Source organism: Oncorhynchus mykiss, chromosome 12 (assembly GCF_013265735.2).
Source record: "Oncorhynchus mykiss isolate Arlee chromosome 12, USDA_OmykA_1.1, whole genome shotgun sequence".
NCBI lineage: Eukaryota > Metazoa > Chordata > Actinopteri > Salmoniformes > Salmonidae > Oncorhynchus > Oncorhynchus mykiss.
Window position 1 is genome coordinate 59,436,252 of NC_048576.1, and position 21,104 is coordinate 59,457,355.

At 41.9% G+C, this 21,104-nt stretch overlaps 1 protein-coding gene across 1 annotated transcript in view; it reads left to right on the plus strand.

Moving 5' to 3' along the window:
• The first annotated feature begins 3,979 nt into the window (after positions 1-3,979).
• xpo6 (exportin 6) overlaps positions 3,980-21,104 on the plus strand; it is a 62,120-nt gene continuing 44,995 nt past the window's right edge. Inside the window, exons 1-5 of the mRNA XM_021624327.2 lie at positions 3,980-4,540; positions 7,161-7,251; positions 8,113-8,225; positions 12,320-12,517; positions 18,921-19,080. Coding sequence (XP_021480002.1) covers positions 4,538-4,540; positions 7,161-7,251; positions 8,113-8,225; positions 12,320-12,517; positions 18,921-19,080 — 565 coding nt within the window. The 5' untranslated portion in view covers positions 3,980-4,537. The remainder of the gene's footprint in view (positions 4,541-7,160; positions 7,252-8,112; positions 8,226-12,319; positions 12,518-18,920; positions 19,081-21,104) is intronic.

Sequence of the window (21,104 nt, forward strand, 5' to 3'; positions counted from 1 at the left end):
CTTGATTGGAGTCGACCTGTGGTAAATTCAATTGATTGGACATGATTTGGAAAGGTACACACCCGTCAAAGAAACATCCTCTCACGGTCAACTGCATTTATTTTTAGCAAATTTAACATGTGTATGTGTAAACATTTGTATGAACATAACAATATTCAACAACTGAGACAAACTGAACAAGTTCCAAAGACATGTGACTAACATAAATGGAATAATGTGTCCCTGAACAAAAGGAGGGTCAAAATCAAAAGTAACAGTCAGTATCTGGTGTGGCCACCAGCTGCATTAAGTACTGCAATGCATCTCCTCAAGGACTGTACCAGATTTGCTGTGAGATGTTACCCCACTCTTCCACTAAGGCACCTGCAAGTTCCCGGACATTTCTGGGGGGGAATGGCCCAAGCCCTCACTCTCCGTTCCAACAGAGCCCAAACGTGCTCAATGGGATTGAGATCCGGGCTCTTCGCTGGCCATGGCAGAACACTGACATTCCTGTCTTGCAGGAAATCACACACAAAATGAGCAGTATGGCTGGTGGCATTGTCATGCTGGAGGGTCATGTCAGGATGAGCCTGCAGGAAGGGTACCACATGAGGGAGGAGGATGTCTTCCCTGTAACACACAGCGTGAAGTTTTCCTGCACTGACAACAAGCTCAATCCGACGATGCTGTGACACACCGCCCCAGACCATGACGGACCCTCCACCACCAAATCGATCCCGCTCCAGAGTATAGGCCTCGGTGTAACGCTCATTCCTTCGACGTTAAACCCGAATCCGACCATCACCCCCGGTGAGACAAAACCATGACTCGTCAGTGAAGAGGGCAGCAGGTAGCCTAGTGGTTAGATCATTGGACTAGTAACCGAAAGGTTGCAAGATCGAATCCCTGGGCTGACAAGGTAAAAACCTGTTGTTCTGCCCCTGAACAAGGCAGTTAACCCACTGTTCTTAGGTCGTCATTGAAAATAAGAATTTGTTCTTAACTGACTTGCATAGTAAACATTTTCAAAATAACACTTTTTGCCAGTCCTGTCTGGTCCAGCGGCAGTGGGTTTGTGCCCATAGGCGACGTTGTTGCCGGTGATGTTTGGTGAGGACCTGCCTTACAACAGGCCTTCAAGTCCTCAGTCCAGTCTCTCTCAGCATATTGCAGACAGTCTGAGCACTGATGGAGGGATTGTGCGTTCCTGGTGTAACTCGGGCAGTTTTTGTTGCCATTCCTGTACCAGCCCACAGGTGTGATGTTCGGGTGTACCAATCCTGTGCAGGTGTTGTTACACGTGGTCTGCAATTTATTGCCCTGGCCACATCTGCAGTCCTCATGCCTCTTTGCAGCATGCCTAAGGCACAATCACGCAGATGAGAAGGGACCCTGGGTATCTTTCTTTTGGTGTTTTTCAGATCAGGAGAAAGGCTTCTTTAGTGTCCTAAGTTTTTGTAACTGTGACCTTAATTGCCTACCGTCTGTAAGCTGTTAATGTCTTAGTGACCGTTCCACAGGTGCATGTTCATTAATTGATTATGGTTCATTGAACAAGCATGGGAAACAGTGATTAAACCTTTTACAATGGAGATCTGTGAGGTTATTTGGATTTTTACTAATTATCTTTGAAAGACAGGGTCCTGAGAAAGGGACATTTCTTTTTTTGCTGAGTTTATAAGGTCCCACAGTTGACAGTGCATGTTAAAGAAAAAAACCAAGCCATGAGGTCAAAATAATTATCCGTAGTGCTCTGAGACAGGATTGTGTTGAGGTACAGATCTCGGGAAGGGTACCAAAACATTTCTACAGCATTGAAGGTCCCAAAGAACACAGTGGCCGCCATCATTCTTAAATAGAATAAGTTTGGAACCCCCAAGACTCTTCCTAGAACTGAGCCATCGGGGAGAAGGGCCTTGGTCAGGGAGGTGACCAAAAACCCAATGGTCACTCTGACAGAACTCCAGAGTTCGTCTGTGGAGATGGGAGAACCTTCCAGAAGGACAACCCCTGCAGCACTCCACCAATCAGGCCTTTATGGTAGAGTGGTCAGATAGGAGCCACTCCTCATTAAAAGGCACATGACAGCCTGCTTGGAGTTTACTAAAAGGCATCTAAAGACTCTCAGACCATGAGAAACAAGATTATCTGGTCTGATGAAACCAAGATTTAACTCTTTGACCTGAATGCCAAGCGTCACATCTGGAGGAAACCTGGCACCATCCCTACGGTGAAACATGATGATGGCAGAATCATGCTGTGGGGATGTTTTTCAGCGACTGTGAAACTAGTCTGGACCAAGGGGAAAGATGAACGGAGCAAAGTACAGAAATCCTTGATGAAAATCTGCTCCAGAGTGCTCAGGACCTCAGACTGGGGCGAAGATTCACCTTCCAAAAGGACATCAACCAGCCAAGACAATGCAGGAGTAGCTTTGGGAGAAGTCTCTGAATGTCCATGAGTGGCCCATCCGGAGCCCGGACTTGAACCTGATCGAACATTTCTGGGGAGACCTGAAAATAGCTGTGCAGCGATGCTCCCCATCCAACCTGACAGAGCTTGAGAGGATCTGCAGAGAAGAATGGGATAAACTCCCCAAATACAGGTGTGCCAAGCTTGTAGCGTGATATCCAAGACGACTCAAGGCTGTAATCTCTGCCAAAGGTGCTTCAACAAAGTACTGAGTAAAGGGTCTGAATACTTATGTAAATGTCATATTTAAATTTTTATTTTTAATACATTTACAAAACATTCTAAACCTGTTTTTGCTTTGTAGGGTATTGTGTGTAGGGTATTGTTTGTAGATTGAGGAGAAAAAATACATTTTATACATTTTATACATTTTATACATTTTATAATAAGGCTGTAATGTAACAAAAAATGTAAAACGTCTAGGGGTCTGAATACTTTCCGAATGCACTGTATATCATGGTCATAAAGGCGTATGAAGTAACAAGTTATGGAGCAAACACATAGGTTGTAATATGTATGCACACAGGCGCTATCACAAACGCTCTACACACATGCACATTGTAATATTGTTGTATGGTGGTATTATACATATGTACTGGTGTACTAATGTTATGATGGACTGTTTTATATTTTGTTTCATGTGTATTGAAATTTCCTGTTTGGACCTCAGAAAGAGTAGCTGCTGCCTTGGCAATAGCTAATGGGATCGCTAATAAATACAAATACTAATGTGTTTTTTTATGGCTTCCACTGTGATTTAACCCACGCATCGCTACCAATCAAACCAAGCCCTCAGTTAAGAGCTAGATTGTAGCTTCAATGGTTTTAAGACTAATAAGATTGAGTTTTCACCATATCATCAAAAGTCAACCTTTTTTTGGCGTTGTATGTGACATACAAAAATATATAGATCTGGAGTGAGTTTGTTTAGCACTAGGCAAAGGACATAGGATGATTTGGGGGGAAACACACCTGATCAGGCATAAATGATTATGGTGAGGCCATCATTCCCCAGGGGCTCCTTGTGTGCCTGATTCTGATTTAAGATTGGTGTGTGTTTATTTAGCCCTCTGCAGACAGAAACAGCGTCTAACTGAAAAGATTAATGTGGGTTTATAAAGCCCACTCGGGCCACTCCAGACAAGGGCAGTCAGAGCCAGATGGTGGCTGAGATTCAGACTAGTGTCTCAGATCTCATTTTTGGTACACCGGTGTCACTGCTCTGATGCATCACTCAGACATTTCTGGGGGTAATGGGCATTTAACAAACCTTAAATTGCTGAGTATCTTCAAAGAAAGAAAAAAGTGCATGGGGCCAAGGTTCTGATGGGGTGGAGGGAAGCATGTGGGGTTGATCCTGATGTGTGTGTGCTGTAAATTGATAACAGAATTCCTATTCTAAATGTGCCACCCTTAGTGGGACGTTTGCAAATAGAGATAGTCTTGTGAAAATATTTAATGTAATACACTATATTTTGTTTGTGGCCGGCGGACTCATCCGGCTCAAGATTAAAATGTTACTTCCGGTGGGGAGGGGCTGATTCACCGGGAGGAAGTTGCGACTTCAAGGCCTCAGGCTCAGTACAGCAGCTCAAAAGCAACCAGTTAGCTTAGCCAAAGCTAACACTGGGTCTGGGCAGAGCCGCGTCAGGAGAATAACACAGAAAACAGGAACAAGCACGATGCTGTAAATTCAGTTTGTATTAGATTTTCCGGAGCACTTACGACGTAAACCCCTCAAATAGACAATCTTTAATGCGTGCTTTATTTTTAACCGGGATTCCCACTGCAACAGCTAGGCAGACTTAGCTACATGTCTGGTTCACCTCCACTAAACCCCGTGTAGCAACATTATCAACAATAGCAAGGGTCGTCTCTTAAAAAGCCATACATTGTATCGACATCTAGATTAATAAATGACTTTTCCTGCATTTTTTATGATGCAATGTCGCGGTGTCTTGTAGTCGCGAGTGGGCCCATTGCCACAACATGAGCCTCTGCCGGTGTAGCCAACACCTCAAGTAGCCTGCTTGCTACAAATATTTATTGGACGTCTGGAGAGCCATCAAAATTAACTCCGAACATGGTGAGTATGGGTTTTAGTTTGCCACATTATTACAGTTAACTAGCTAATTCACTAACATATCAGGAAATGGATACTGTTAAAAATCCAATACATAGCGGACAATGTAGAATAGATGTTGTAGACTTCAGCAAAGCGATAACTAAACAGAAATTGTCTCCTTTACTGAGTAACGTTTATAATATTTTTATGAAAATGTGAAACCATTAGTATTGAGTCATATCCATATCCATATCATATTATTTGCATGTGTTAGTTACCGGTATAGTCAAATGTGGCGTATCATATCTTTAAAGCTTTCTAATTTATCTATTCAACGATATTTTCCCAGTATATATTTCCATAATTCTGGAAGGAGATATATTTTAAAGAACCCTGTCGCACAAGATAACGGTTCTTGTTTGTGCTCCACACATGAGTAGGCTACCTGGTTTCCGGGATGTGTGTCGAATTCGTCTGTCTGCGACACAAGACGCCCATCTTGCAAGACCAAATATTTGCATTGAGTAATCCTTGCATGTTGCGGCCCATTTGAAGAATTCGGGCCTTTTGATCTGCAAGATGCTTCAGATATGCAGAGGAATCACTATATTCCTTTTTTGCTATACTGTCCTTCCTTACTCAAATGCTAATAATTGAACAATTCTCTCTTAAATAGTGAATTGACATTTTAGTTGTCATCACAGACCCCCTTTGCTGCTAGTTTAGTGCATACCATTATACTATGATTATGAATGGCAATTGAGTGGAAATTACCAATGCGATGAGGAAGTTAGTGAGTATAACGATCGTCATTCCTGTCGTCGTCGTCCCGTCCCCCAACGTAGTGGTGCGCAGACTAAACAATGTCACACAAGATTTTTCATAGGATGTCATAGGATGCCACCTTTCCAACAAGTCAGTTCATCCCGCCTAGTTAAATTAAGGTTAAATAGAGCTGCCCTGGTCAACTGTAAGTGCAGTTATTGTGAAGTGGAAACGTCTAGGAGCACCAACGGCTCAGCCGCGAAGTGGTAGGCCACACAAGCTCACAGAATGGGACCACCGAGTTCTGAAGTGAGTAAAAACCGTCCGTCCTCGGTTGCAACACTCACTACTGAGTTTCAAACTGCCTCTGGAAGCAGCTTCATGAAATGGGTTTCCATGGCCGAGCAGCCCAAGATCACCATGTTCAATGCCAAGCTGCGCCTGGAGTGGTGTAACGCTTGCTGCTATTGGACTCCGGAGAGATGGAAACACCTTCTCTGGAGTGTTGAATCACGCTTCACAATCTGGCATTCCGACAGACAAATCTGGGATTGGAGGGTGCCAGGAGAACGCTACCTGCCCCAATGCATAGTGCCAGCTGTAAAGTTTAATGGAGGAAGGATAATGGTCTGAGGTTGTTTATCATGGTTCGAGCTAGGCCCCTTGGTTCCAGTGAAGGGAAATCTTAATGCTACAGCATACAATGACATTCTACAATTTTGTGCTTCCAACTAGGAAAGGGGAAGGCCCTTTCCTATTTCAGCATGACAATGCCCACGTGCACAAAGCAAGGTCCATACAGAAATGGTTTGTCGAGATCAGTGTGGAAGAACTTGAATGGCCTGCACAGAGCTCTGACCTCAACCCTATCGAACACCTTTGGGATGACTGCGAGCCAGGCCTTAATCACCCAACATCCGTGCCCAACCTCACTAATGCTCGTGTGGCTGAATGGAAACAAGTCCCTACAGCAATGTTTGATCATCTACTGGAAAGTCTTCCCAGAAGAGTGGAGCAGCTAAGGGGTGACCAACTCCATATTAATGACCCTGATTTTGGAATGAGATGTTTGATGAGCAGGTGTCCACATACTTTTGGTCATGTAGTGTGTGTGTAGCCTATACATTTTGAATTCAATAACATTGCTTGTGAACTTCAGAGCTGTAACAATTTGATGCTTTGGTTAAAGGCTACAAACGCATACTAGTAGTAGTCGTCATCACCCATGCTCGAGAGTCTACACATTCTGGGTGATGTGATACAACATTATCATCACATTGGCGAGCTCTCATTGGCTCTTCCTGATCGCTGTTCAAAATCTTTCATTGCATATCTCACACTACAACAGCATTGCAGATTTTGTGCCGATAAAATCAAACATGTTTGAAAATATCCGTACTGCTCAAAGACTGGATCGGTAGCCCCTAGATTGTCTCTCTGACCCACTCACATTCAATGAGCGTCGGTGAGAGCCGCACGCCCCGAGTAGGCAACAACATCGGGATTTATTCTCTGATCTCAAACTAAATCGTGGCCAAAATCGTGTAGTGCATTCCCGGCTTAATGAAACTGTCGTCAGTGTGCAGCTAACAGGGTAGTTTCCTCCACTGTCCCTGTCCCCATACCAACTAGTGATCCTCTGATCGCAAACACTCGAACCCCCTTGACAACGTACCAACCAATTGAGCTTAAGAAAACGATCCAATTCGCTAGCTCCATTGGCACAATTGTAAGCTAGCTGTGGAGTGAGTTTAGGTCACATTCTTAACTCTGATAAACTAACAATTTTTTCTTAAAGCTCTCTACCTATCGCTCATATTTTCCTATTCCCCGCCTTTCTATCACTCCTCGCTCCCTTCCTCCTTTGATCCGGCAGGCATCAGAGGAGAGCTCACTGCGCGCTCTGGAGAGTCTCATGACAGAGTTCTTCCACAGCTGTACAACCAACGAGCGCAAGAGAGAGATTGGTGAGTGTGGCACTGGTGGTAGTACCGTGCCAAATTTGATATGGGTGCAGAAACTTGAATATTCAAAAGTATTGTTGTGCAACCATCAGAGCAAGTCTGGCCACCCTTTAAATTTAGCATTATAGTAGGATGGACCAGAGCCATGTACTGTGGTGCACTTGATATGTGATTTTAAAATTGTAATGGGTGCTGCTATGTTGGTTCAAAGTTCCATGATAATTGCATTCATTCAACTCTATTGTCATGGAACATTTGGTGGCGAAATAGTGGCCAGTTTGCAGAACTTTTTATATTTATTTGCTATGGATTTGCTATAGAGTGCGGATGCATTTTTAATTACAGATATATCCTCATATTTGTAAAGTAAAATAATTCAGTGCTGAGGCAAAAGGCTTGTAGTGAGGACGAAGGGCTACTACTCTGAACTGTGTTTGGTGAGCTTTCTGGCGCCCAGAGCTGCTGAGGCATCATCCAAGTGGGTGCTGCACATTGTGAAGGAGGAGAGGTCCAGTAGCTACACAACAGACTGGTTCCCAGAGTAGTCCTGCACTAGACTCATCAACTGTCGCCTTGACCATCTTCCTCTGATCATGTCATGAACTGTTTCTCTCCATCATTAGAGCATGCATGCACTCAGGTCAACCAATAGAGGCCAAGTCTAACTAGCTAAGCTTCTCATGATGATGTATTGCTTGTTTGTTTTTTGCATTTTAAGCTCTTTGACATTCTTATGAAAAGCACTATAGAAATGTTATTATATTTGTGAAAAGTTGTCATAATTACCTTTTTTATGTAAGCAATGACTTGAAATGACTCAAAATGTTTTATCATGTGCTTCCTTTATTTCTGCCCTTTCTGCAGAAGAGTTGCTGAATAACTTTGCTCAGCAGATGGGAGCTTGGCGCCACTGCTTGTACTTCCTCTCCAACACTCGCAACGAGTATGTGATGATGTACAGTCTCACAGTATTTGAGGTAAGTTAATTTGGTGAATGTTATGAATAGTCGAAATCAAATCAAATGTTATTGGTCACATACACATGGTTAGTAGATGTTAATGCAGGTGTAGCGAATTGCTTATGCTTCTAGTTCCGACAGTGCAGTAATATCTACCAAGTAATATCGAGCAATTTCACAACTAGCTAATACACCGAAATGTAAAGGGTTGTAATAAGAACATGTACATATAAATATATGGATGAGTGAAGGCCGAGCGCCATAGGCAAGATGCAATAGATGGTATAAAATACAGTATAAACATATGAGATGAGTAATGTAAGGTATGTAGACATTATTAAAGGGGATTTTTTTTTAAATGACTAGTGATCCATTTATTAAAGTGGCCAATGATTTCGAGTCTGTATGTAGGCAGCAGCCTCTCTGTTAGTGATGGCAGTTTAATAGTCTGATGGCCTTGAGATAGAAGCTGTTTTTTCAATCGGTCCCAGCTTTGATGCACCTGTACTGACCTCGCCTTTTGGATGCTAATGGGGTGAACAGGCAGTGGCTCGGGTGGTTGTTGTCCTTGATGATCTTTTTGGCCTTCCTGTGACATCAGGTGCTGTAGGTGTCCTGTAGTTTTCCCCCGTGATGCGTTGTGCAGACCTCACAACGCATCACCGTGTCCAAGAGTAATAAGAGCACAACATTACATAGCAATGGTGATTTTAATGGGGCTGCTTTCTGTTGATAAATAAACTCAAGAAATGTTCAGTACTTAATGCAGATGTCACACATTGACATTTTCAGAACATGAGATCTCGTGTTAAAGAAATCTCTTTGCTCGGAGATACAGGACTTTAAACTATAGTGTATTTGATACTAAACTAACATTGGCTAACCTGTTGATAGTTCAATTGGTAAAGCTGTATTTAAGGCTAAGCTTGTTGTGACATGGTAGTGGTGTGAAGCTTGATTAGATCAGTGGAAGGGTGACATGCTTTGTTTCTATGGGTTTTTGCAGCTATGGGCTACACTTTTTCAGAGTAGTAGTTTCCTGGGTGATGATTGTAGCGTCATAATTGGAATTTTGTATGTTGGTTTTGAATTTGTATTCTGTTTATTGGAACTTGTACTGTGTATGTTTTCAACATCACTTTGCTTGATGATCATAAGGGTCTCATGTTTCCATGGAAATGGGTCTCTCCAAGAGGTTCTTGGATTCATGTCCTTTGTGTAGGCTCATTGGTGTTTGATGACTGTTGTTGAATACATTAACGTTGTAGTCATTATGCAGATATATTTTTGGAACCTCCAAACAAGAAGTTCCCTCGTGGAAAATAAACTTACTCTAGTCTGTATTTTTATATGTGCATCAGTGCATGGCTGATTTCCTAACGTCGTTGAGTCAACTTACCTGGTAAAACAAGGCATGTCACAAATGAAACAATTTTCTTAGTTTAAACAATTTACATATCTATATTTTTCCGTTTAAACGATAAGAAAATTCATAAATGTGAATTCACAATGCAGCTGCCAGCAACGGTTTGGGTCTTCATCAACATCACTTTGCTTGATGATCATAAGGGTCTCATGTTTCCATGGAAATGGGTCTCTCCAAAAGGTTATTGGATTCATGTCCTTTGTGTAGGCTCATTGGTGTTTGTTCCTTTCAGATGGTTAAGCATTGCACCTGTACTAACATTACCTCAATTCCACCTCGCAAAGTTTGCATTTCCTTCTCGTTTAACTTCTTATAGTATTGCCTTACAGGACTTTGCTGCTGTCGCCTTTTTTCCAACTTAACAACAATGACTTAGTGGTGGTGAGTCGACTTCAAAATAATTGATTTCTCCCAGTGTCGACTCCCATTTCTAAGTGTCAAGATTCAATTCCACTATGAATAGACTCCCAAGATTCTGTATTTTTGGACAGAGGAGACTGATTAGTTGCCGTGCTTTCGAGAACACAAACATTCACATCTTTCCTAGCGAGCTAGCAAGGGATGGAGAGAGATGGGCACAGTATAGGCAGGTTGTCTGCATAGTGGCCGGTCTGAATCGTGCACTAGTTCTATCGACAATCAAAAGCTGTATCTCGCAATTCACGCAATGTTTTTAACTTCAGTAAAGCAGAGCCCATTAATGAATAGGCTAGGATATTGAGATGAGCGAGATGCAATGCTGCTCTCACAGTCACACAAAGTATCTGCACATGTGCATGGGTTCACTTCAAGCTCACTTCACGCTCTTCACCGTATCATTAAATTGATCACTAACAGTTTGAAGCTGAGCCATTTGCTCGTTCTCTGCTGCGCAGTACAGTCATATCGGACTAAGATAATAACATGGTGTCAGAAGTGCTTCAACCTTGTCAAATGTAAGACCGAAGAGATTATTTCAAGGAGTATTTCAAGGAATAATGTTCCTTGAGTTTAGACTGACGAAAAGTAGCCAACTGCTCTCTCTCTCGTCATTGAGTTGAGCACCCCAATCGGAGCCATTGTAGGGCTTAAAATGCGTGCCTGTGCAGGGCTCTACGTGGTATCCAAGGCACAAAAACAGCGGCGAAGTGCAGCCTCTTACTTTCTGCATGTACGTGATATCGCAGAGTATAACTTTAGATGACACAGCTTTCCCCAGGCCTTTTATATCCTATCGTCTAGTTAGGCTGTAACACAGAAAATAATGTTTAGTGTTAACTGCACTGTGATTTTAAATGTTGTTAATGTTAAGGATCCCAATTTAGTTTTAACATTCAAACATTCACACCTCTTGTAAAAATGGTATATTTAAAAAAAATTATAATATTATATGGTCTAGGCTCGAGAAACAGACTGCCGGATCATTTTCTTATTAGATGAAGCAAAAATTGAAGACAATTTGAAGACAATTTCCATCACTAATGCTTCATGAACTTTGGTGATAGCTTTTTAATGAAGAACTCTTTTGGGGATTGGGATGAGTCTGCATCTTGTGGTCAGCCCTGGGGCCTGTGGCAATATATCTTGATAAAAAGCTGTTGCTTTTGTTCATGATTTTCGAAAGTGTGCCGCCGTCGATATTAAACATGCCATAACACAGGATTTTCTCTTAACATTCTTATGACCTGTTCAGTGTTTTCTGAAACTGTGTTATGGGTACCTCTTTGGGTTCTAGGAGAGAGTGTCTGCAATGTAAGGTTATGTAGGCCTTTGCAATTGTTTCTGTAGCCTACAGTATATTATTAAAGGGATACTTTTGGATTTTGGCCATGAGGCCCTTTATCTACTTCCCCAGAGTCTGATGAACTCATTGATACCATTTTTTTTAAAGAAAGTTAGATGTAGTTTCATGAGCCAATGCTGACTCTGGGGAAGTAGATAAAGGGCCTCATTGCCAAAATCCAAAAGTATCCCTTTAATATTTTTTCTCTCACTGTGATTTATAATTATGAACGTCACTAAAAGCCCAAAGATATAAGCTGTCCTCCATAACGGTTCATAAGTGTTATTAAGCGTCATAGCATGTGTCATAACTTGCCAAATATATATTATGACAATATCATTTCTTGTGTATGTGACTTTGGGTGTCTTGAAAAGCACTTAAAATGAAATGTATTATTATAATGCAATAAGTGCATATATTCATGCATTGTGACATATTGCGGTATTCTGATTTATAACGGCTGCATAATAATGTCAAGAGTACTTCCATGGCACATGTAAAAACTGTCAGAAAACATGTTGGACAGATCATAATGTTGCAACATTTTAGGATTTTATGATCGTGTTACGATGCAGAACAGTAATTAATGGCTAACCCCACCCCAGGCTTCTCACAATGTACACCTTTTCCAAAAAGTTTTAAAATTATCTGTTAAAATGAGAATTTCCCTCAACCCATAGTCATTTTATAACCCTGGTTATTGTTAACACATTGATATTAGACATGTACCCAACCTAGTGGTGTGTTGCTGATGACTGGAATTAATATGCAATAGCAAGAGAAGACACCCTACACTTTGAGTCTCAGCTATCACATTATAGGCCTAATTATGGTTATAAGTTATAAGTGTTTGGCTAGTTCAAATAAAGTTATGCAAAGTGGTTGTCATAACACCTGAAAATCTACCCATTGTTGCCTTTTCAGAACCTGGTCAATAAGATGTGGCTGGGAGTAGCCTCGCAGGACAAAATGGAGATCCGTAGCTGCCTGCCCAAGCTGTTGCTGGCCCAGCACAAAGCTCTGCCCTTCTTCATACGCAACAAACTCTGTAAAGTCATAGTGGATATTGGTCGCCAGGACTGGCCCATGTTCTACCATGATTTCTTCACCAACACCCTTCAGGTGAGCCCTAAACCTAACTCAAGTTGTTGCATATCAGGAAGGAATAGGCGGCCCCACAGGTTTTCTGAGCCAAAAAATACATTCATAGTTGAGTGGATAAACATTAAGAACAACTCCCTAATATTGAGCTGCAAACCCCCCCTCCTTTCACAAACCGCCTCAATTTCAGGGGATGCACTCTACAAGGTGTCAAGCGTTACATTGGGATGCTGGCTCATGTTGACTCCAATGCTTTCCACAAGTTGGCTGGATGTTCTTTGGGTGGTGGACTATTCTTGATAAACTGTTGAGTGTGAAAAACCCAGCAGCATCGCAGTTCTTTACACAAACTGGTGCGCCTTGCACCTACCTACTACCATACCCTGTTTAAAGGCACTTAACCTTTGTCTTGACCATTCACCCTCTGAATGGCACACAACCTGTCAACCTGTCTCCTCCCCTTCACCTACACTGATTTGAAGTAGATTTAACAAGTGACATCAATAAGGGATCATAGCTTTCACCTGGATTCACCTGGTCAGTCTATGTCAAGGAAAGAGCAGGTGTTCTTAAAGTTTTGTACTCTGTGTATCCGTTTGGGCCTCATGCGGTCAATTTGCAGTGTACAAATGTTTTATGTTCCGACCATCCGCTCAAGGAAAGAAACGCCCCAATGGCTGAATGTAATTGTGACCACTGGAATAGGGGGAACTCTTGGTCACAATTAACAACTTCATACTTTATTTATCTAAATATTAAAATCACGATGTTTAGGCTGTCAATGGCCTTCATCAGAATGTTGCATATCAACACGTATACTCAGGCTGACTGGCTCTTGTTCAGGTAAATGAGAAATAAGTGCACTCAGGCTATCCGGAAGGCCAAAGTTAGTTACTTTAAGGAGCGGTTCTCTTTCTGTGGGTCTAACCCCAAGAAGTTCTGGAAAACGGTTAAAGACCTGGAGAATAAACCCTCCTCCTCACAGCTGCCCATGTCCCTTAACGTTGATGATGTGGTTGTTACTGACAAGAAGCACATGGCTGAGCTCTTTAATCATCACTTCATTAAGTCAGGATTCCTATTTGACTCAGCCATGCCTCCTTGCCTGTCCAACATTTCCTCATCTCCCACCCCTTCTAATGCGACAAGCCCCGATGCTCCTCCCTCTTTTTCCCCCGCTACAAAGTTTCTCCTTGCAGGCGGTCACTGAATCTGAGGTGCTAAAGGAGTTCCTTAAACTTGACCCAAATAAAACATCTGGGTCAGATGGTTTAGTCCCTTTAAGTTTGCTGCCTTGATCATCGCCAAGCCTTTACCTGACCTTTTTTAACCTGCCGCTCAATTCTGGGGTTCCCATTGCTTGGAAGGCAGCCACGGTTCATCCTTTATTTAAAGGGGGAGATCAAGCTGATCCTAACTGTTATAGGCCTATTTCTATTTTGCTCTGTTTATCAAAAGTGTTGAATAACTTGTCAATAATCAACTAACTGGCTTTCTGGATGTCTATAGTTTTCACTTATTTCGCTGCAGCTAGCGACTGGAACGAGCTGCAACAAACACTTACACTGGACAGTTTTATCTCAACGTGATGTATTGTGATCTACCTTCTTGTCCTTTGTGCTGCTGTCTGTACCCAACAATGTTTGTACCTTGTTTTGTACTGCTTCCATGTTGGTCTGCTGCCATGTGTTGCTACCATGCTGTGTTGTCTTTAGGTCTCTCTTTATGTAGTGTTGTCTCGTCGTGATGTGTGCTTTGCCTTTTGGTAGACCGTCATTATAAATAAGAATTTGACATCTCTCAACTGTTTTAGCATCTGCAAATTGTGCATGGAGAGCACTTGGCTGCAATCCACGATTTCATTCATTTGCTTGACAGGCTAAAAATTAATTTCTGGTAAACAATTAATTACCTTATTGCAATAGTTTTTGAATAAAATGGTCTAAAAATAAATCAATTTCTCAAGCAAGAATTTTGCTAGGACTGTCTGGGCGTGGTCTGAGTGAGCAGGGGAAAACTGAAAACTAGCTCTTATTGGCAGAGAAGTTCAGAATAGGGCTGTTGCAGTGACCGTATTACCGCCACACCAGCAATCACAAGTTATAAAGGCAGTCAAATTCCACATGAACACTTAGTCACGGTAATTAGGCTTCTCCAAGCTCTGATGCTGATGGTCATTAGCAGCCTACCAAACTTGCTAACTGCCTGGTACTCAGCACTCTATTGTCCATTTAATCACTGCAAATGCAATTGAAAATCTAATCAAACACTTCATGAGAGCTCATGTTGCACAACATTTCTATAAGCTATGCAATTGTGGGATGGAGTGATGGCCTCTATTAAAAATAGGAGGACCCCATCAGCTTTCTATAGAGGCTAGGCCTACTATATTTATTTATTCATCAACTTTCCTAATATTAAACACTCTGCTTGTCTTTACTACAGGAGTATAGCCCACCTGCCTGGCATGAAAATGAACCACGGGAAAAGTGTTCTCCATTCGCTATTTAAGTGCATACACAACATGTATTTTTTCCCTGCTGCCCCTGTTTCGAGACAGGTGCATGATAATGGTCCATTCTAAATCCCCAAAATATTCTCACAAATGTTATTTTGTATATTTAAAGACCAGATTAAATCAAGAATAGTCTAATGGGTGACAATATTAGCACTTGTGAATGATGCCCAGTATAAGGTAAGAAACAATGTTTTTTTTTTTTGTGCTTTTTTGAATCATAGTCACACACCTCATTTAGCCTAGCCCATAGGCCTATATGTTTTGATAAGGTTTGTATCACAACTAAAGTGGACAAATTAAGCACATGAATCTGCTTTACAAGTTGTGTAGAGCCTAACTGACATACATAAGCAGTGCATGAGTTTTAAGTTTGGGGAAGATAAGTTTCACCATAAAAATGCACCTTTTATAAAAATGTTCCTTTATAATAAAAGCATTACATGCATAGTCACATTTGCAGTCACTTTTGATAATGGTGTTTTCCCGCTAATGGAACATTTGCGCTTATAGCCTACTGCCATGTGTGCATTGCTGTTCTTATAATGTGAAGAAATAGCCTAATCGTTTAGCAATGTTTTAAGCTAAAAGCTACATTTTTCTTAATATCATGCTTCTTTAGACCTGTCTAAAATAATGGATTTATTGTGAAAGTGTTGGCTATATTACATGGATTTATTAGACTTTTAAAAATGTTGACGTTCCAAAAGTCTGCATCGGGGGCTTGTAGGCTGTGTGGAAGCCAGGCGATGCAAAATGTTCATGAACGGTCAATTAACTTGAGACCAACAGTTATTTGCTTGACAATCACCGGCTGACGGAATTCCATGACCACCACAGCCCTAGTTCAGAACGCTTTTTGTTATTGGTCTATTAACTAATTCAGGTGACGTCACCAGGCAAGCCGACACTCCACCCATGCAAAGCCTGCTGATTTAGAAGGTCCTGTGAAGATTGTATTTTCAACCAGCAACTGTCAGGAAATAATAATTCTATTTTTCACACTTTTACAGTGTTAGTTTCATCAACTGTTGTACAATATCTAAAACACAGGGAAAAACTGAATTTTGACTGCTCCGGGCCTTAAACATTTGCATTGGCCATTGGAAGCCTTTATTACGGGTTATCATCCCCATGTCATCATCCAGTCCTATACAAACACTATGTACAGTTGCAGTACAGTGCTGAGAAAGTTTGTGAACCCTTTAGCATTTTCTGTATTTCTGCAGACTGGAATATGTTCCGGGATTCTTCCTATGCCATTGAGGAGTACTCCACATCAGTCATTGGCTATATCAATAAGTGCATTGATGACGTCGTGTCCACAGTGACCAAACGTACATACCCCAACCAGAAACCATGAATTACAGGCAACATCCGCACTGAGCTAAATGCTAGAGCTGCCGCTTTCAAGGAGCGGGACTCTAACCCGGAAGCTTATAAGAAATCCCGCTATGCCCTCCTGCAAACCATTAAACAGGCAAAGTGCCATTACCGGACTACAATCGAATTGTACTGCACCGGCGCTCGTCGGATGTGGCAGGGCTTGCAAACCATTAGACTACAAAGGGAAGCACAGCCGAGAGCTGCCCAGTGACACGAGCCTACCAAACAAGCTAAACTACTTCTATGCTCGCTTCAAGGCAAATAACACTGAAACATGCATGAGCACACTAGCTGTTCTGGAAGACTGTGGTTACGCTCCACAGCCAATGTAAGACCTTAAACAGGTCAACATTCACAAGGCCGCTGGGCCAGACTGATTACCAGGACGTGTATTGCGAGCATGCGCTGACCAATTGGCAAGTGTCTTCACTGACATTTTCAATCTCTCCCTGTCCGATTCTGTAATACCAACATGTTTTAAGCAGATCACCATAGTCCCTGTGTCCAAAAACACTAAAGTAACCTGCATAACCCGTAGCACTCACATCTGTAGCCATGAAGTGCTTTGAAAGGCTGGTCATGGCTCACATCAACACCATTATCCCAGAAACCCTAGACCCACTCCAATTTGCATACCGCTCTAACAGATCCACAGATGATGCAATCTCTATTGCACTCCACACTGCCCTTTCCCACCTGGACAAAAGGAACATCTTTGTGAGAATGCTATTCATTGACTACAGCTCAGCGTTCAACACCATAGTGCCCTCAAAGCTCATCACTAAGATAAGTACCTGGGGACTAAACACCTCCCTCTGTAACTGGATCTTGGACTTCCTGGCTGCCTTCAGGTGGTAAGGGTAGTTATCTACACATCCGCCACGTGGATCCTCAACACGGGGGCCCCTCAGGGGTGCGTGCTCAGTCCCCTCCTGTACTCCCTGTTCACTCATGACTGCACGGCTCCAATACCATCATTAGGTTTGCAGATGACACAACAGAAGTAGGCCTGTTCACCGACAACAACGAGACAGCCTATAGGGAGGTCAGAGACCTGGCCGTGTGGTGCCAGGACAACAACCTCTCACTCAACATGATCGAGACAAAGGAGATGATTGTGGACTACAGGAAAAAGAGGACAGAGCACAACCCATTCTCATTGATAGAGCTGCAGTGGAACAGGTTGAGAGCTTCAAGTTCCTTGGTGTCCACATCACCAACAAACTGACATGGTCTAAGCACACCAAGAAAGTTGTAAAGAGGGCACGACAAAACCTATTCCCCTCAAGAGACTGAAAAGATTTGTCATGGGTCCTCAGATCCTCAAACACTTCTACAGCAGCACCGTCGAGAGCATCTGGTTGCATCACTGCCTGGTGAGGCAACTGCTCAGCCTCTAACCACAAGGCACTACAGAGGGTAGTGTGTACGGGCCAGTACATCACCAGGGCCAAGCTTCCTGCCATCCAGGACCTCTATACCAGGCGGTGTCAGAGGAAGGCCCTACAAATTGTCAGACTCCAGCCACCCTAGTCATAGATTGTTCTCTCGGCAAGCGGTACCGGAGCGCCAAGTCTAGCTCCAAGAGGTTTCTAAACAGCTTATACCCACAAGCCATAAGACTCCTGAACATCTATTCATCCACAGGTACATCTCCTATTGACTCAAATAATGTCAATTAGCCTATCAGGAGCTTCTAAAGCCATGACATCGTTTTCTGGAATTTTTAAAGCTGTTTAAAGGCGCAGTCAACTAAGTGTATGCAAACTTCTGACCCACTGGAATTGTGATACAGTGAAAATTATAAGTGAAATAATCTGTCCGTAAACAATTGTTGGAAAAATTACTTGTCATGCCTAAAGTAGATGTCTAAACTGACTTGTGTATAGTATATTGCTTTTCAATAAGTATATTTATTGGGTGTTTTAGCAAATGCATGCTGACATAAGTACAATTTAGACATACTAACAGTAACAATAAATGAACATACACAAGGTACAGTATTGAGGTATGCCATTTAAAGAATTTAAGATTTTCCAAGTGACAGTCACAATCAGATTGATGTACATTTAATGTACATTTAGTTGCTTATATTTTTTGTTCATAAGTGAGGCCACCCATTCCTTGTCTCTGGACAGGTGCACTGATTGGTTTGATTCAAATAATGTTGGTGTGTGTGCGCGTTTTGTTTTTGCTGTGATCGTGTGTATAATTCGTAGTTCTACTACTTTAGGATTATTTTTAATTTTTTAACCTTTATTTAACTAGGCAAGTCAGTTAATAAATTCTTATTTACAATGACGGCCTACCCCGGCCAAACCCTAATGACGCTGGGCCAATTGTGCTCAGGCCTATGGGACTCCAAATCACAAACGATTGTGGTACAGCCTGGAAGCAAATCACGGTCTGTAGTGACCCCTCTAGCACTGAGACGCTGTGCCACTCGGGAGCCCAAATAAAAAGGCTACAGAATGCACTTTTGCTGTGATGTTATCACAAATTGATGTGTGTGTGTTACTGCAGCTGATCCAGTCTCCTACCATGGCCTCTCTGGGACTAGTTTTGCTCAAGACCACATCCGAGGAGATGGCGTGCCCACGGGAGGATTTGAGCGTGGCACGGAAAGACGAACTGCGCAAACTGTTACTGGAGCAGGTCCCCACAGTGCTGGGATTACTGACAGGTGAGCAACTTCGCCCATTCATTACATTGGGAAGTTGGGAGGTGAAACGCTGGCCCGTTACCCAAGCGGAGCGGTTCGCAGTGTTCATGCACGTTGGCACTGCTTAGATGGCAAAAGTTGAGAAATTAAACTAAGCTGCACTTAAGTTATTCAGCCAAAATTGAGTAGGAGGTGCCATGGCTAAAGCAGTCTGGCTTGCTCTGTAAAACTTGCGCAGCACATAGATTTTTTGGGGGGGGTGCATTATGGCCACAAAGGGGATCCCGCCATGAAATAATCAAGTGCTTGTCAAATTGTGAATGAGAGACTTTTGGAGTGTGTATTGCCTGCGCAAAAAACAGCGGAGCTCGTGCCTTTCAAGCGACTTAAAAAAAAAAGTCTCGTCATGCAGCCTTACAATGTATTAAAAATCTAAACATATAGCCCAACATTTGTACAACTAAAGTTACATTAATAACTCAAAATTAAGCATATAGGAATACCTATTTCTTTGTTAACTGCTCTACACAGAATAGCCGCATGTGGGCACTCCCTCAAATCGTTGGGAGAAAAGATTTATATTTTATTCAGCTTTGTTCAGTTGTATTTTTCATACTATAAAATAATTTAACATAATGCCATGGAATTATAAGGAAATGTTGTCTGCTAAATAAACAAATGTAGCCCACAGCCATTTGGCATAGCCACATCAGCACCTAACATAAGGACAACTGAGTATGCTATTAATTTATTCTGAAAAAGATAACATTTTCTTCATATCATGCTTCTTTTGACCGGTCTAAAATAAATAATGGATTTATTGGGAATGTATGGGATATATTACATGGATTTATTAGACTTTTTAAAATGTTGATGTTCCAAAAGTCTGCATCAGGTGCTTGTAGACTATTTGTGGAAGCCAGGAGATACTCAATGATTGTTAATTAATGGTCAATTACCATGAGACCGACAGTTATTTGCTTGACAATCACCGGCAGTCAAAATTTCGTGACCGCTACAGCCCTAGTGCTGACTGAACACATTTGTCCAAGAGGAAGATGAGTTCTTGCTGGCTATCATTAACAAGTGTTGACACCTCAGTCAGTTCCCATGGCGTTTAGAACTTCTTCTTTTTTTTCTTCACAGTGCAGTGCATTTTAAATGCTCCTTGCTTGATGTGATGCGTGCCAGTACAGAATCCTTTGGTTCTATCAATAGCATGCTTCCAGTTACAGTGCCTTCAGAAACTATTCACATACCTTTACCTTTTCCACATTTTGTTACAGCCTGAATTTAAAATAGATTAAATGTAGATTTTAAAAAAAATTGTCACTGGCACAATAGCCCATTACGATTTTTTTTTTGTAAACACAATACCCGATCATGTCAGTGGGATTATGTTTTTCTTCTTTTTTTTTACATTCATTAAAAATGAAAAGCTTAAATGTCTTCAGTCTAATTATTCAACACCTTTTATTATGGCAAGCCTAAATAAGTTCAGGAGTAAAAATATTTAACAAGTCACATATGCGTTTGTGTTCTAACAAGTCACATAATAAGTTAAACAGATTCAACCACAAAGGCCAGGGAGGTTTTCCAATGCCTCGCAAAGTAGGGCACCTACAGTGCCTTGCGAAAGTATTCGGCCCCCTTGAACTTTGCGACCTTTTGCCACATTTCAGGCTTCAAACATAAAGATATAAAACTGTATTTTTTGTGTGAAGAATCAACAACAAGTGGGACACAATCATGAAGTGGAATGACATTTATTGGATATTTCAAACTTTTTTAACAAATCAAAAACTGAAAAATTGGGCGTGCAAAATTATTCAGCCCCCTTAAGTTAATACTTTGTAGCGCCACCTTTTGCTGCGATTACAGCTGTAAGTCGCTTGGGGTATGTCTCTATCAGTTTTGCACATCGAGAGACTGAAATTTTTTCCCATTCCTCCTTGCAAAACAGCTCGAGCTCAGTGAGGTTGGATGGAGAGCATTTGTGAACAGCAGTTTTCAGTTCTTTCCACAGATTCTCGATTGGATTCAGG